The sequence below is a fragment of the Pseudochaenichthys georgianus genome, chromosome 22 (assembly GCF_902827115.2).
Source record: "Pseudochaenichthys georgianus chromosome 22, fPseGeo1.2, whole genome shotgun sequence".
NCBI lineage: Eukaryota > Metazoa > Chordata > Actinopteri > Perciformes > Channichthyidae > Pseudochaenichthys > Pseudochaenichthys georgianus.
The window spans coordinates 2,635,922-2,653,792 of NC_047524.1; the positions used below are offsets into that span (position 1 = coordinate 2,635,922).

General features: G+C 40.9%; 3 protein-coding genes across 5 annotated transcripts in view; 2 read left to right on the top strand and 1 right to left on the bottom strand.

The window, feature by feature from the left end:
* The window catches only part of LOC117467748 (immunoglobulin lambda-1 light chain-like), a 156,775-nt gene that overhangs the window by 101,818 nt on the left and 37,086 nt on the right, over positions 1-17,871 (bottom strand). The window lies entirely within an intron of this gene.
* LOC139436072 (uncharacterized) lies at positions 1,185-3,042 on the top strand. Its single transcript, XM_071207258.1, has 3 exons — positions 1,185-1,591; positions 1,702-1,839; positions 1,924-3,042. The coding sequence occupies exons 1-3, from the start codon at positions 1,312-1,314 to the stop codon at positions 2,385-2,387; spliced, it is 882 nt and encodes a 293-aa protein (XP_071063359.1). The 5' UTR covers positions 1,185-1,311; the 3' UTR covers positions 2,388-3,042.
* On the top strand, positions 12,823-15,289 carry LOC117467742 (uncharacterized). The gene is made up of 4 exons (XM_034111582.1): positions 12,823-13,258; positions 13,369-13,506; positions 13,591-13,709; positions 14,087-15,289. Exons 1-4 carry the CDS (start codon positions 12,964-12,966, stop codon positions 15,260-15,262), a joined length of 1,728 nt encoding a protein of 575 aa, XP_033967473.1. The 5' UTR covers positions 12,823-12,963; the 3' UTR covers positions 15,263-15,289.

Here is a 17,871-nt window from a genome sequence, read left to right on the forward strand (position 1 = left end):
GAAACTGTGGAGCGCTTACACCAATAGCGCCTCTTAAGCGCATAAAGGTGCGCCGCATTTGCGCTTCAATATCATGCAATCTACCCACACTACCTTTGCGATCGACATATTTGGTAGTGATGTTATGTATTGCGCCGAGGCTTCGGAGCGTGTGTCGAGTAATCCCCGAAGCTTGTTGTGAAGCATGTACCGAGGCTTGTATTGTTTTGGGCCAGTGACGTCACCGATGACAAACGAAGCCTCGCTGCCTGTCGATACCACGTGACTGCTTCAGGAAGCGATTCAGATCAGTTGAACCGTTGAACCACAACGCTCATAATACCCATGGATGTATACTAAGAACCATATTACCCCTACTGTACCCGGGCCCGGTGACACGATGGAATCAAGAGAGCTCAGACCCTCACTCATATAGAGGTCGGAACATGTCATAAGTAGGCTATAAATAGATACAAGCATAAATAAATGTAGGAATAAAAACATCAATAAATACAGGAATACATATCTTACAGTGTTTTCAAGGAGATTCAGCGTGTGTGCTGTTTATAAAAGCTACAGCAAAATGAGATAATGTAGTTAATAAATGTATTCTTTGATATGGTTTAGCCTTTCTCAGGCTACAACATGGTTAAGTTTACGAATATTATTAAGGAATATAAATCCCTCTTTGCAATGTTTACCAGCCTCCTTAGGATTTTCAATCACAATCATTAAACTGTAATAAATACAATATTGCTAACATGAAAATATGATTTTATGTTCGTTATTTAGAGTTATTCTAAGGCTTTACTCATTGGGAACTCGGTATGATAGAGCACACTGTTGAGATGTCCAATCTGCCTGTTTTACACACTTTGACCAACAGGGGGGTTTGTGTTCAAATGAAGCCCATGATGAAGCCTCATGAGATGAACCCTTTTGCGAACCAATTGGCTGGAAAGCTTCAAAGCTTCATAAGGCTTCATCTCGCCATCACTAGTATTTGGCACCCCTGATCTACATGATCAATATACAGGGCTTACTTAGTAGACGTTAGACAAGTTTTAACGAGGTCCACCTGTTGCAAGCTCATTGAACACAGGTGCAAGCATTAGCTGAGGCTGCCTTGTTGATTGGCTGCCTGGTGATAATATGTGTCAGTATTAAAGCCCTGTCTCATGCTTCATTGCTAAGTGCTCTCCACCCGCAGTGAGTTTGATATGGGAATCCTATGAGCACCTATCACAGCTGTATTGGTTGTCACAGCACCTGCTGATGCTCAAATAGTTGTGGCAAAGAAAGTTATCTCATCTCCTCACATTACCAGCAGTCATGTGCAAGAGAAAAGGCGCTGGTGTTTACCTGGCTGCAGCTGTTATTCTGACGTGTTATTTTGCGCAAACTTTAGACTGTTATCGTCTGAAGAAAACAGAAAGACGAGATGGGAGAAAAGATGCCGATACAACAAATGGGTTCCGAGAGGGGACAATTGTTTTTGGGAGAGCTTTTGAAAAAGGGTCAGGACTTGATTCTCAAGTCACAGACGGGACCAATAAGTCATCCTCAAACGCTTATGAGGAGGATGAAGGTGCTTATCAAGCAGACGCTGCAGGTAAAGATATTTTGATTATGTATTGAAGGGTTTGTTATTTTGCTTGAATTGTTTTACGTCTCTTTAAAGTACAAACTATTTTAAAATATGTATATTATATTCGCCTTCAGGCTGGATGAGCCCAACACAAGTTGCCAGTCTCAAAGACTCATCATGGAAGAGCATGTCGCCCTCACTGCAGTGTGGTTCGGGCCAGTTGAAGTTCAGAGCGGTGGAACCAGGAGCATCACAATTTGCAGTAGAACAAGGTAAATTAATAGCCATAATATCCTAAATGTAGACTTGATTTATCTCTACCAATGGTATAAACACTGAACCTTTTTACCCCACAGGAAATGCACCTCCAATGCCTCTGTCCCAGGTCCCGTCTACCTGTGGCTACAGCATGCGTTGGCAAGGAATTCCAGTATCTCTCTGGTGTTCCAAACCTGCCTCAACTCCTGCTTCCAAAACGACTTCCCCCAATTCCCCTGTCGCTCAGATGCCTCAATTCCCTGTGATGCCTCAATTCCCTGTGATGCCTCAATTCCCTGTGATGCCTGAGATGCCTCAATTGCCTGAGATGCCTCAAACCCCTGAGATGCCTCAAACCCCTGAGATGCCTCAAACCCCCGAGAGGCCACAAACCCCTGAAAGGCCTCAGAGGCCTCAATACCCTCAATATCCTCAGATGCAGCAAAATCCTCAATTCCCTCAGATGCTTCAATACCCTCAGAGGCCTCAATACCCTCAATACCCTCAGATGCCTCAATACCCTCAGATGCCTCAATACCCTCAGATTCCTCAATACCCCTGAGAGGCCACAAACCCCTGAGAGGCCACACACCCCTGAGAGGCCTCAGAGGCCTCAATACCCTCAATATCCTCAGATGCCGCAAAATCCTCAATTCCCTCAGATGCTTCAATTCCCTCAAAACCCTGAGACGCCTCAATTCCCTCAAAACCCTGAGCTGCCTCAATTCCCTCAAAACCCTGATATGCCTCAAAACCATGAGAAGCCTCAAAACCCTGAGAAGCCTCAAACCCCTGAGAAGCCTCAAACCCCTGAGAAGCCTCAAACCCCTGAGAAGCCTCAAACCCCTGAGAAGCCTCAAAACACTCAGATGCCGTTTCCACAATATATGCCTATGTATCCTGCCTTTAATCCTCTGTATCCTCCCAAATATCAAGCTACAAAGCCAAAACCTACTGCGGCGACAACTAAACCAAAGGCTAAAAATCCCTCATTGCAGCTTCCACCATCTATGCCTTACTATCATCTTTACCCTATGACCCCTCCCTATTCCCAATATCCAGCCACTCCAGCTACCACTGTGAAACCAGATTGCCCGCCCACTCCGGCACCCCATCCTCCTCGTCATCCCCATGTCCACTTGCCCATACCAATGCTGCCTCCTTTTCCTCCTCCACGCTACCATACTTAAACAGTTCTAATAAAAGTTTTGAACAGAGATGCTTTATAGTTTGTGCTTTTGTTAACCTTCAACTACCCAAGAGGCTTTTTATTCCAGGCTCTTCAAGAAGTCTAATTTGGTTTGTGAATGAGTGAACAGTCCATATCGAGAAATGACATTTCATTTAAACAGAAAAATTGTGCGGACAAATTAACTTAAAGTGCACACTTTAAATTCCTACATTTATAAATGTAATTAATGTTTGGCATTTGAAGTGTTGTCATAGTGTGGCTTTGTGTCCGCATGGTGACATCATTGCTCAACCATTTCTTAGTAGGTTTTGAATTGGAACATTTTGTGTTCACACTAGCTTTCCTTGTGTGAACAAGCTTTAAAATGGTTGTTTTTTTGAAAACGTATTTCAGTCAATGGTAAAGTTCCATCATGTCATTTCCTAAAATACGTAAAATAATTCTGTGTGAGGGATGCTGGCTTCACTCATTACATACACCAACTCTGAAATCAAGCATTTTCTACTTTGGGCAGTTCTGCAAAACATTGAACCTTCAGCATTTGTCTCTTTTTGGTTTTGTAAACGAGCATTACTAAATGTTTGGTCAATCACTAGGTCATAAGTGTTCAAACTACACATGTAGATGTTATATTATAAAAGTAGTATGAAATGTCAACAATGATAGAAGCAAAACCTTTAATCATAGTGTGTCCTTAACACCTGTGTATTGTGTATTTCAAATTATGGATCTGACCATGAAACGACATCTCTGGTCAAAGTCAGGCTGGGACACTGATACATGTTCACCATCCCGTTACCGTCCGATTGACTTTCCTTTATGTGAAAATAAATATGTTGTCTTCTAAATAAGGGAAATCATTGTTATACATATAATTGTGTGTCAATGTAGATTAACAAATCAAAATAGTCAGACTCTTCGCTTGCATTCATTGGTTTGTTATCGAAATCAAACGGTATGATATACAAAATTATGAAGAACCAAGAATCGGGGGATATTTTTATCAATCAATGTTTATTTATATAGCCCAATATCACAAATGTTACATTTGTCTCAGTGGACTTCACAGTTTGTACAGAATATCAGTATGACAATACGACACCCTCTGTCCTTAGACCCTCACATCGTACAAGGAAAAACTTCCGGAGAAAACCCACAGTTTAAAGGGAAAAATGGGAGAAACCTCAGGGAGAGCAACAGAGGAGGGATCCCTCTCCCAGGATGGACAGACGTGTAATAGATGCCGTGTGTAAATTGAAAAGATAATACATTTGCAACATAGGTATTCCAAATGTTTGGAAATAAATGTGTGTATAATAGCAAGATGAATCCACGAGGATATCCATCCAGGACCTATGATCCAGGACCACAGCCACGACTCAAGATCCAGGGCTCGCGATCCAGGACACAGGACCGCAGGATCATCCATGACTCCGGATCCCAGCGTATATAGACACCAAAAAGAAAGACATTTGGGGAAGCTGGGTTAATCGGAACATGAGAGTACACAGGTATAGACAGAGAGAATGAAGAAGTAAGATGTCTCCCGACAAACTAAGCCTATATCAGCAAAACTAGGGGCTGAATCTAATCAGCCCTAACTATAAGCTTTATCAAAAAAGAAGGTCTTAAGCGCACTCTTAAAAACGGATAGGGTATCTGCCGCCCGAACACAAACTGGAAGCTGATTCCACAAATGTGGAGCTTGATAAGAAAATGCTCTGGCTCCCATTGTACTTTTAGAGACTCTCGGAACAACCAACAACCCTGCATTCTTGGAACGCAATGCCCTAGTAGGACAGTAGGGTATAATGAGTTCTTTAAGGTAAGATGGCGCCTGCCCATTAAGGGCTTTGTAGGCAAGAAGAAGATTTTTTAATTATATCCTGTGTTCTATAGGGAGCCAGTGTAAGGCAGCCAGAACAGGAGTAATGTGGTCCCTTTTCCTAACTCTGGTTAGTACACGAGCTGCAGCATTTTTGAATCAGCTGAAGCGATTTGACTGACTTCTTGGTACACCCTGATAATAAGGAGTTACAATAATCCAGCCTTGAAGTAACAAATGCATGTGACTAGTTTCTCTGCATCGTTTTGAGGCAAGATATGCCTGATTTTTGCAAAGTTACGTAGATGGAAGTAGGCGGTCCTTGAAATTGATTTTATGTGGGCGTTAAAGGATAAATCCTGATCAAATATAACACCAAGATTCCTTACAGTCTCACTGGAGGCCAAATTAATGCCATCCATAGTTAGTATATCTTTAGATAATTTGTTTCGTAGATTCTTCGGGCCAAGTACAATAACTTCAGTTTTGGTCGTGTTTAACATCAAAAAATGTAAGGTCATCCAAGTTTTTAAGTCCTTGAGGCAGTCTTGAATTTTATTTCGATGATTAATTTCATCAGGCTTGATGGCTAAATATAGTTGAGTATGCAGCATCTGATATTTAAGAGGGAATTAGTTATTGTGAATACTCCACAAGGTATCTACTAATGTATTGTAAAGAACTTGAATTGACTTGATAAATAAGTGAAGATAAGAAGATGTATTAACCATAAATTAATCAATTGGTAAATTAAAAATAGCGGTAAAGAGGAAAACTATTAAAGTGAAGTGAAAAATCATTCTAAAACACACTGATAGAAAAAGGGGGGGGCATGATGGAAGTATGCACTAGACTTTAAGTAGTGGGTGTTTTGGAGTTAGGAGTACAGAGTAGAACCATATTATTCAATCTTTTCATCATGTTTACAAATTATTCTTTTAGAGTTTTTATTCATGTGTGAATTTGGTAGTGTTTTAATTTATTACAGTATTGATCAGTTCAAAGGGAGAGTTTTAGTAACAGCTCTATAAGATCAGACAAATATTTATTTATATAGGTCATGTTGAAGGGAAAGCTGGTTCTAAACAAAATATAGTATTTCAATTTGAGGTACTGGTTGCACCATTGTGGCACAGTTATTACCATAGGAGGGCTTTCGGATGGACATACGAAATGCCTTCTGTTTTTAAATCCTTGATAAAGTAGGGAGTAATTGTTGCTTGTTCGGACACCCAGGGTTCCACGCACTGTTAAAGAGGGTAACATTGTTCTTTAAGTGCACCAGAATTAAAGATAAATTAATATAATGAGTTATGGAATACATAACAGAGCTTTACAGATCCTAGTAATGTTTTGACACAAGATAATAGTGATGTACACAAGTTTCTGAAATAGATCTATTAGTCATTTTAATACTAATTAGGTGTAAATGAATTGCAGTAGTAGTAGTAGTAGTACTCTAAGGAAGTGACATTTTTTTTGGAGATATCTTGAACATTATAGTTGTAATTGTGAATTAATAAATGATGGCGCTCCATATATACAGAGTTTTATAGACGGAGGATGCTGGCCTGTGCTGGAACATCTCTGCAGAGCACGACACATGGCCAAAAAGACTGAGACCAACTGACCTTTGACCCTGACCGACAGGGTAACTTGGGAAGGCACTGTCAATGACTGACTCTGAGGTGAACCTGACCAAACTTGACTTTACAACCTGACAGTGTGAGTGAGTGTATGTCTGCATCTGATCAGTGCAATTGCATGATTTAAAACAATGACTAATCAAGCATGTTTTTGGACTAACACATTATTTTTGTGTGATAATAATGTGTGAAATGAGAGGTTTCCTAACATTCCACAAAAGGGGAAACCGCACATGTGACCCATTTCTAATATGCTTGATGATATTTCACACAGTTTGCAGAATGTGAAACTCAAACTAAAACATGAAGATTCTGTTTCTTTTAGGACTGAATGATGGAGAGAAACACTTCATTTCACTGAAGTGTTTACTGTGGAAATGATGGATGTACATTTGGGAAACATGTTTGGTATTGTCTTATAATCCATTATGACCTGAAGGTTTTCTTCGCATACAGGATTTTGTTTACACATGTGTTAATGTGTAAAAAAGGGGGAGTGTAAACTTCACAATGTACATTTTTCATTTAGGGACTGAAAGGAACCTGCTGCCCCAACTCGATTGTTCAATCTGACCATTGATTGACAGTTTTAGAATTGACCTGCTCCATATTTTGGGATAACACACTGTTTGATGAATGTTGACATGTCTCTAATATTGATTGAGTTATAGCAGGTAACACAGATAAAGAATCAGTGGCCAAGGGGCTACTGTGAGAGATGTAAGTCCAGAATGGAATACTGAAGAAGCTGACCTGTGAGTAATGTTTCAACTAATGTTTCAACAGGTATTAAAGTAACTGAGGTTTGAAATGTAGAAAGAACATATTTACAGTTAAAGCTAAAACATAGTAATGTAATGAGACACAATGTAATTTAGACAACATCATGTAACTAGTCTGGTAAAGAAGTAAGAGCCATAGACTTTATTGTTTAGGTCATTATGGGGATATACATTTCATCTACATATATAATAGAAAGACATTTGATGACAGTTTGTTGGAATTCTGTATTCATTTTTTCAGCGGGATAATATCTAAGCACTGACGGGTAGAAGCAGTATCACCAGGAAGCCATTCACTTTGTTAGTATTGTGATTTTGGTTGTTTTTGAATCCATAACATTAGTGTGTTTCTTTACCAGAAACATTAGCAGTTCAAATCATATTTAGATTTTTAATGGGATCTCAAGGATTTCATTTAAAAATAAACACAGATGCTTGTCAGAAATTCAGAGCTATTGAAATATGTTATTTAGTTTACCTAAAGATGTTGGGGTTCTTATTTAGTTGGCACAGTCCAAGTATTAAGATTCTGAAGCTGCACAATTAATTTAGAAAACCTGTTCACAGACGTCTGTTGTTTTAAGACACCCCACCAACAGGCTCCAAGTTGCCTACGCATTGGTGGGTCAAACAGCCGAGGGCCCCAGAGCCCGGAGTATAGGCTTGAGGGATTTGTATCAGATTTCTCCACACAGGTTGTTGACGCCAAAAGGGGGACCCGAGACGCAGGAGGCTGAAGGTCATCAGGACAAAGTGGATCAACCCCAGGCTCTCCGGCCCCGACCGAGTGACCCAGCGGATCTCTCAGGCCGTCCGCATAGGAGGAAAGGGGGTCAGCTCGTACCACGGGAGCCAGTGTGTGGCGGGGAAACCACCTGCTAGGACCAGGGGACGACATCAAGACGGATCTGGGTCTCGTCATGGAGGTCGACACGGATGCTGTCATCAGCGGACTGGAGGAGAAGGACCTCGAGGACATCCATGCAGCAGACGACTTGGAAGCGGCTGGCAGTGGGGTGGGGGACTTGTCGAGGCAGCAGAGGAGTCTACTTCTCTCTGATCAGTTCCACCCGTGAAGGGAAAGCCGCATCTCCCCCTCCCTATCAGCTGTCGTTGTGGGCTATTCCTTTGGGGGGGGGGGGGGGGCAGACGGGCTGATGATTCACCATCAGGAGACTGCTTCTTAGCACTCAGCTGCCCCCTCATGGTTCCTTCACTGCCATGGGAAGTGATGTTCTGTTCCTTCACGATTTCAAGTACTTTGGATCTCAGTTTCTGATGGATTTATACGATATTGGGGAACAGACACAGTAGATATGTTTCAAGTGCCTTGTGTAAGTTGCACTCTTTTAAAAGAGTGCAAAAGGGGGATTGCAGCATCTGATATTTAAGAAGTGTGTTACATTTGAAATGGCAGAAAGTCTTGTTGCAATTTCCAGATATTAAAAGAGGTCCCTTGAGTTTCTCTGGTAATTATCAATAGTAGCAGTTAAGTGAATACTGTTCAAACAATACTTGTGTTTGTGTTTTATATTGATTTCTCTGTTTTATCCTTTCATAGAGGTGAGGACTAAAATGGCTCTAAACAAAGGGCTGTTTAGAGTAAACAGGTTTTATTGCCCTGTGGGGGAGGTGTAGGCATGCAGGACAGGGTGCTAGGTGGGGGAGAGTATATTCTGCTTAAGATCTCTAGCATGTCATGTTTCAGGGAAGTCTACATATCTTGAATAGTATATGTGTGGGTTTAATTACTTTGTATTCTGTGTAACCAGAAGTTGGAGATATGAGAGATGAAATATTTGTGTTATCTTAAATATCCTTTAAGACAAATCTGAGGTCTCTGGAATGTGGGGGGGGGGGGGGGGTGTGTGTGTGGAGTAAACTCCACCCCTTCCTGTTTCTGTTGGTATGAAAGCCTATTCAGCTTTTTGTTCTACCTCTCTCTTCTCGCGCCGCCCGGACCGGAAGGTCGTGGCAGCCCGTGAACAAGGGCCAGGAGTAGGCATACTCCTGACATTACGCATATGATATGATATGGCTTTGTATGGTAATGTATTGATTGTATTGCATTGTTATATTACCATTAAAATAGATTATTGTTTTTAACGGATACTTGTATGTTCTGGATTCCTTCCTGTATGATAACCAGCTTGTTAGGGACGCGCGGAGATTTGGAAAGCGGACCAGTTGTCCCTCAAAATCTCTATCAAGTATCATCCGCATAACAATGACAATTTACAGAATTATTCCTTATAATATTGCCTAACGGAAGCATATATAATGTGAACAAAATAGGTCCGAGCACTGAGCCCTGTGGCACTCCATGGCTAACTTTGGTTTGCGTGGAAGATTCATCGTTGACACGTACAAACTGAGAGCGTTCAGATAGATAGGACCTAAACCAGCCTAAAGCAGTTCCCTGTATGCCAACTAAGTGCTCTAGTCTTTGCAATAGGATATCATGGTCGATAGTATCAAATGCAGTACTGAGATCGAGCAAAACAAGAATAGAGACAAGTCCCTTGTCAGAGGCTATTAGAATGTCATTTGTGACTTTAACCAGAACTTTCTCTGTGCTATGATGTGTTCTAAAGCCAGACTGAAAATCTTCAAATAAATCATTGTATTTAAGTAATCACACAGCTGTTTTGCGACTGCTTTCTCAAGAATGTTTGAGAGGAACGGAAGATTAGAAATAGGTCTAGTTGGCTAAAACCTCTGGATCGAGGTTGTGCTTTTTAAGAAGCGGTTTTATCACTGCTACTTTGAATGATTGTGGAACATAGCTTCATCATAAAGACATATTCATAATATTTAATAAAGAAGCGCTAATTAATGGAAAAACTTCCTTCAACAGCTTATTTGGAATTGGGTCTAACATGCACGTTGATGGTTTAGAAGAGAGAATCATTGAATTTAACTGTTCAAGGTTTATGGCTGAAAAGCATTCTAGTTTACTATCTAGTCTAATATTAGAACTTACGTTTCCGGGAGCTGTTGATAACACTATACTGGTCAAAGGCAACAGGTCATTAATTTTGTTTCTAAGAGTAACAAGTTTATCATTAAAAAAGCACATAAAATCATTACTACTGAGTGCTATGGAAATAGAAGGCTCAATCGAGCTGTGGCTCTCTGTCAGCCTGGCTACAGTGATGAAAACAAATCTTGCATTATTCTTATTCTCATCTATTAATGAAGAGTAGTAGGCTGCTCTCGCTTTACGCAGTGCTTTCTTATATTCATTGAGAGCAATATGCCAAATTAAACGAGATTTTTCAAGTTTAGTGGAACGCCATAATTATCCTTTCAAGTTGTCTCGACTTTTGCTTTATTTTGCGGGTTTCGGCATTATGCCATGGAGCTAATCTGTGTTGTTTTATTTTCTTCTTTTTCAAAGGAGCAACAGAGTCTAATTTTATTTGCAGCGCATCTGTAGCACTATCAACAACATGATCAATTTGGGGTGGTGTACATTTTGTATAAGTTTCCTCCCTTACATGCAGACATGCTATCGAGTTAAGTATTGGTGGAATATCTTCCTTAAATGTGGCTATAGCACTAACAGATAGGTTTCTGCTGCAGGAGCTTTTGACTAATGCTTTGTAGTCTAGTAACAGTACTTCAAAAGTTACTAAGAAATGGTCGGATAAAGCAGGATTATGCGGTTCGACTAATAGTTGCTCAATTTCAATACCATAAGTCAGAACAACGTCGAGAGTGTGATTAGAGTGTGAGCAGAGTTGTGTTACTTCTATGAAATGTTTGGCCATCAACAATTATTTTAGCCATGTCCAAATAAATACTGTATTGTTATGTGTCTATCATTCTTGTGACTTCATTTTGCTTCAGCTGCTGCTGGTAGTCCCTAAAACCAACCAAGGTGTTTGCGAGACAGCGTCGACAGAGGCTTTTTTGTATTTGGAACAACACTTTTTGTCATCTCTGTAGGTTGAACAGTTTGTATATCGAGCCTTCTCAGCGGTAGCCCCCAGGCTCTGGAATGACCTACCCCCCATTTCAAATTGTCGCCCACCCTCCAAACTTTTAAGGCTCACCTAAAGACCCACCTCTTTTCCCTCGCTTTTGAGTCAGTCTGAGCTATGTTTTATCGATTTTTATGCTTTTATTGTATGTCCATAGCCTGTATGTACTGTGTATTATTTCTTATGTGTGCCTTTCATCTATTATTATATTTTATTATAATGTTATGTTTGGTGTGAAGCACATTGGTAAACCCACTGTTTTTCAAATGTGCTATACAAATAAAGTGGGTTGGATTGGATTTGTAATAGTTGGTTTGCCTTTGAACCCAACGGTGCTAGTGAACTGTGAGCGCGGAACCTCACAGCGGCGGAGAAACTGTGGAGCGCTTACACCAATAGTGCCTCTTAAGCGCATAAAGGTGCACCGCATTTGCGCTTCAATGTCATGCAATCTACCCACACTACCTTTGCGATCGACATATTTGGTAGTGATGTTATGTATTGCGTCAGGCTTCGGAGCGTGTGTCGAGTAATCCCCGAAGCTTTTTGTGAAGCATGTACCGAGGCTTGTATTGTTTTGGGCCAGTGACGTCACCGATGACAAACGAAGCCTCGCTGCCTGTCGATACCACGTGACTGCTTCAGGAAGCGATTCAGATCAGTTGAACCGTTGAACCACAACGCTCATAATACCCATGGATGTATACTAAGAACCATATTACCCCTCCTGTACCCGGGCCCGGTGACACGATGGAATCAAGAGAGCTCAGACCCTCACTCATATAGAGGTCGGAACATGTCATAAGTAGGCTATAAATAGATACAAGCATAAATAAATGTAGGAATAAAAACATCAATAAATACAGGAATACATATCTTACAGTGTTTTCAAGGAGATTCAGCATGTGTGCTGTTTATAAAAGCTACAGCTAAATGAGATAATGTAGTTAATAAATGTATTCTTTGATATGGTTTAGCCTTTCTCAGGCTACAACATGGTTAAGTTTACGAATATTATTAAGGAATATAAATCCCTCTTTGCAATGTTTACCAGCCTCCTTAGGATTTTCAATCACAATCATTAAACTGTAATAAATACAATATTGCTAACATGAAAATATGATTTTATGTTCGTTATTTAGAGTTATTCTAAGGCTTTACTCATTGGGAAGTCAGTATGAGATAGATCACACTGTTGAGATGTCCAATCTGCCTGTTTTACACACTTTCACCAACAGGGGGGTTTGTGTTCAAATGAAGCCCATGATGAAGCCTCATGAGATGAACCCTTTTGCGAACCAATTGGCTGGAAAGCTTCAAAGCTTCAAAGCTTCATAAGGCTTCATCTCACCATCACTAGTATTTGGCACCCCTGATCTACATGATCAATATACAGGGCTTACTTTGTAGACGTTAGACACGTTTTAACGAGGCCCAACTGTTGCAAGCTAATTGAACACAGGTGCAAGCATTAGCTGAGGCGGCACCTGCCTTGTTGATTGGCTGCCTGGTGGTAATATGTGTCAGTATTTAAAGCCCTGTCTCATGCTTCATTGCCAAGTGCTCTCCACCCGCAGTGAGTTTGATTTTACAGAATGGGAATCCTATGAGCACCTATCACAGCTGTATTGGTTGTCACAGCACCTGCTGATGCTCAAATAGTTGTGGCAAAGAAAGTTATCTCATCTCCTCACATTACCAGCAGTCATGTGCAACAGGATGATACGCAAGAGAAAAGGCGCTGGTGTTTACCTGGCTGCAGCTGTTATTCTGATGTGTTATTTTGCGCGAACTATAGACTGTTATCGTCTGAAGAAAACAGAAAGACGAGATGGGAGAAAAGATGCCGATACAACAAATGGGTTCCGAGAGGGGACAATTGTTTTCGGGAGAGCTTTTGAAAAAGGGTTAGGACTTGATTCTCAAGTCACAGACGGGTCCAATAAGTCATCCTCAAACGCTTATGAAGAGGATGAAGGTGCTTATCAAGCAGACGCTGCAGGTAAAAATATTTTGATTATGTATTGAAGGGTTTGTTATTTTGCTTGAATTGTTTTGCATCTCTTTAAAGTACAAACTATTTTAAAATATGTATATTATATTCGCCTTCAGGCTGGATGAGCCCAACACAAGTCGCCAGTCCCAAAGACTCATCATGGAAGAGCATGTCGCCCTCACTGCAGTGTGGTTCGGGCCAGTTGAAGTTCAGAGCGGTGGAACCAGGAGCATCACAATTTGCAGTAGAACAAGGTAAATTAATAGCCATAATATCATAAATGTAGTCTTGATTTATCTCTACCAATGATATAAACACTGAACCTTTTTACCCCACAGGAAATGCACCTCCAATGCCTCTGTCCCAGGTCCCGTCTACCTGTGGCTACAGCATGCAGAGGAACTTGCATGCATTTGTCATGTTGGTTCCCTATGATGGCTGCAACATGGTTCAAGAGGTAATGTGAAACTGATTTAAAGAGTGAGGAAGTGAGTTTTAAAAAACGATGGCTAGTGCTGTGAATTGTTATAGTCATGAATGGTTTAACGAGAGCCAAACAAATTAAATGTTTAATCTGCATCATATTGATCTCAAGCAAAAATGTGTTTTCAGCTTTTCAAATGCGAGTTGTTTTTCGCTTGCTTTCAAATGTACTGATTAACTATGTTTTTTGGATGGGGACCAACATTCAAATATGTTGCATCATGATGATCTATTCAGAATATATAGCATGAGATTAATCTTTTGCCTTGTACAGTCGGATTGTAACATTGTTACAACAACATTGTTTGTGTGATTCCTTGCTGTTTCTAATTGTATGTTTTTCTCCCAAAGGGTGGAAGTTATGTACTCCCGATGCGTTGGAAAGGAATTCCAGTATCTCTCTGGTGTTCCAAACCTGCCTCAACTCCTGCTTCCAAAACTACTTCCCCCAATTCCCCTGTAGCTCAGATGCCTCAATACCCTCAGATGCCTCAATTCCCTGATATACCTCAGATGCCACAATTCCCTGAGATGCCACAATTCCCTGAGATGCCACAATTCCCTGAGATGCCACAAAACCCTCAATACCCTCAATATCGTCAGATGCCGCAAAATCCTCAATTCCCTCAGATGCTTCAATTCCCTCAGATGCCACAAAACCCTGAGATGCCACAAAACCCTGAGATGCCACAAAACCCTGAGAGGCCACAAAACCCTCAATACCCTCAATTCCCTCAATTCCCTCAATACCCTCAGGGGCCTCAATTCCCTCAGGGGCCTCAGCTCCCTCAGATTCCTCACACCCCTGAGAGGCCACACACCCCTGAGAGGCCTCAATACCCTCAGATGCCTCAATACCCTCGGATTCCTCAATTCCCTGAAATGCCTCAAACCCCTGAGAGGCCACACACCCCTGAGAGGCCTCAGAGGCCTCAATACCCTCAATACCCTCAATATCCTCAGATGCTTCAATTTCCTCAAAACCCTGAGATGCCTCAATTCCATCAAAACCCTGAGCTGCCTCAATTCCCTCAAACCCCTGAGAAGCCTCAAACCCCTGAGAAGCCTCAAACCCCTGAGAAGCCTCAAACCCCTGAGAAGCCTCAAACCCCTGAGAAGCCTCAAACCCCTGAGAAGCCTCAAACCCCTGAGAAGCCTCAAACCCCTGAGAAGCCTCAAACCCCTGAGAAGCCTCAAAACCCTCAGATGCCGTTTCCACAATATATGCCTATGTATCCTGCCTTTAATCCTCTTTATCCTCCCAAATATCAAGCTACAAAGCCAAAACCTACTGCGGCGACAACTAAACCAAAGGCTAAAAATCCCTCATTGCAGCTTCCACCATCTATGCCTTACTATCATCTTTACCCTATGACCCCTCCCTATCCCCAATATCCAGCCACTCCAGCTACCACTGTGAAACCAGATTGCCCGCCCACTCCGGCACCCCATCCTCTTTTTCATCCCCATGTTCAGTTGCCCATACCAATGCTGCCTCCTTTTCCTCCTCCACGCTACCATACTTAAACAGTTCTAATAAAAGTTTTGAACAGAGATGCTTTATAGTTTGTGCTTTTGTTAACCTTCAACTACCCAAGAGGCTTTTTATTCCAGGCTCTTCAAGAAGTCTAATTTGGTTTGTGAATGAGTGAACAGTCCATATCGAGAAATGACATTTCATTTAAACAGAAAAATTGTGCTGACAAATTAACTTAAAGTGCACACTTTAAATTCCTACAATTATAAATGTAATTAATGATTGGCATTTGAAGTGTTGTCATAGTGTGGCTTTGTGTCCGCATGCTAACATCATTGCTCAACCATTTCTTAGTAGGTTTTGAATTGGAACATTTTGTGTTCACACTAGCTTTCCTTGTGTGAACAAGCTTTAAAATGGTTGTTTTTTTTTAAATTTATTTCAGTCAATGGTAAAGTTCCATTATGTCATTTCCTAAAATACGTAAAATAATTCTGTGTGAGGGATGCTGGCTTCACTCATTACATACACCAACTCTGAAATGAAGCATTTTCTACTTTGGGCAGTTCTGCAAAACATTGAACCTTCAGCATTTGTCTCTTTTTGGTTTTGTAAACGAGCATTACTAAATGTTTGGTCAAACACTAGGTCATAAGTGTTCAAACTACACATGTAGATGTTATATTATAACAGTAGCCTTCATACAACTAAAAATGACGTAATGGGTGAGATCCATAACTATTCAAGTGAAATGTCAATGATAGAAGCAAAACCTTTAATCATAGTGTGTCCTTAACACCTGTGTATTGTGTATTTCAAATTATGGATCTGACCATGAAACGACATCTCTGGTCCAAGTCAGGCTGGGACACTGATGCATGTTCACCATCCCGTTACCGTCCGATTGACTTTCCTTGATGTGAAGATAAATATGTTGTCTTCTAAATAAGGGAAAGCATTGTTATACATATTGTGTGTCAATGTAGATTAACAAATCAAAATAGTCAGACTCTTCGCTTGCATTCATTGGTTTGTTATTGAAATCAAACGGTATGATATACAAAATTATAAAGAACCAAGAATCGGGGGGATATTTTTATCAATCAATGTTTATTTATATAGCTCAATATCACAAATGTTACATTTGTCTCAGTGGACTTCACAGTTTGTACAGAATATCAGTATGACAATACGACACCCTCTGTCCTTAGACCCTCACATCGTACAAGGAAAAACTTCCGGAGAAAACTCACAGTTTAAAGGGAAAAATGGGAGAAACCTCAGGGAGAGCAACAGAGGAGGGATCCCTCTCCCAGGACGGACAGACGTGCAATAGATGCCATGTGTAAATTGAAAAGATAATACATTTGCAACATAGGTAGTCCAAATGTTTGGAAATGAATGTGTGTATAATAGGAAGATGAATCCACGAGGATATCCATCCAGGACCTATGATCCCGGACCACAGCCATGACACAAGATCCAGGGCTCGCGATCCAGGACACAGGACCGCAGGATCATCCATGACTCCGGATCCCATCATATATAGACACCAAAAAGAAAGACATTTGGGGAAGCTGGGTTAATCGGAACATGAGTACACAGGTATAGACAGAGAGAAGGAAGAAGTAAGATGTCCCCCGACAAACTAAGCCTATATCAGCAAAACTAGGGGCTGAATCTAATCAGCCCTAACTATAAGCTTTATCAAAAATGAAGGTCTTAAGCGCACTCTTAAAAACGGATAGGGTGTCTGCCGCCCGAACACAAACTGGAAGCTGATTCCACAAATGTGGAGCTTGATAAGAAAAGGCTCTGGCTCAATTGTACTTTTAGAGACTCTCGGAACAACCAACAACCCTGCATTCTTGGAACGCAATGCCCTAGTAGGACAGTAGGGTATAATGAGTTCTTTAAGGTAAGATGGCGCCTGCCCATTAAGGGCTTTGTAGGCGAGAAGAAGAATTTTAAATTATATCCTGTGTTCTATAGGGAGCCAGTGTAAGGCAGCCAGAACAGGAGTAATGTGGTCCCTTTTCCTAACTCTGGTTAGTACACGAGCTGCAGCATTTTGAATCAGCTGAAGCGACTTGACTGACTTCTTGGTACACCCTGATAATAAGGAGTTACAATTATCCAGCCTTGAAGTAACAAATGCATGGACTAGTTTCTCTGCATCGTTTTGAGGCAAGATATGCCTGATTTTTGCAATGTTACGTAGATGGAAGTAGGCGGTCCTTGAAATTGATTTTATGTGGGCGTTAAAGGATACATCCTTATCAAATATAACACCAAGATTCCTTACAGTCTCACTGGAGGCCAAATTAATGCCATCCATAGTTAGTATATCTTTAGATAATTTGTTTCGTAGATTCTTCGGTCCAAGTACAATAACTTCAGTTTTGGTCGTGTTTAACATCAAAAAATGTAAGGTCATCCACGTTTTTAAGTCCTTGAGGCAGTCTTGAATTTTATTTCGATGATTAATTTCATCAGGCTTGATTGATAAATATAGTTGAGTATCATCCGCATAAAAATGAGGGTTTACAGAATTATTCCTTATAATATTGCCTAACGGAAGCATATATACATCGAGGTTGTGCTTTTTAAGAAGCGGTTTTATCACTGCTACTTTGAATGATTGTGGAACATAGCCTGA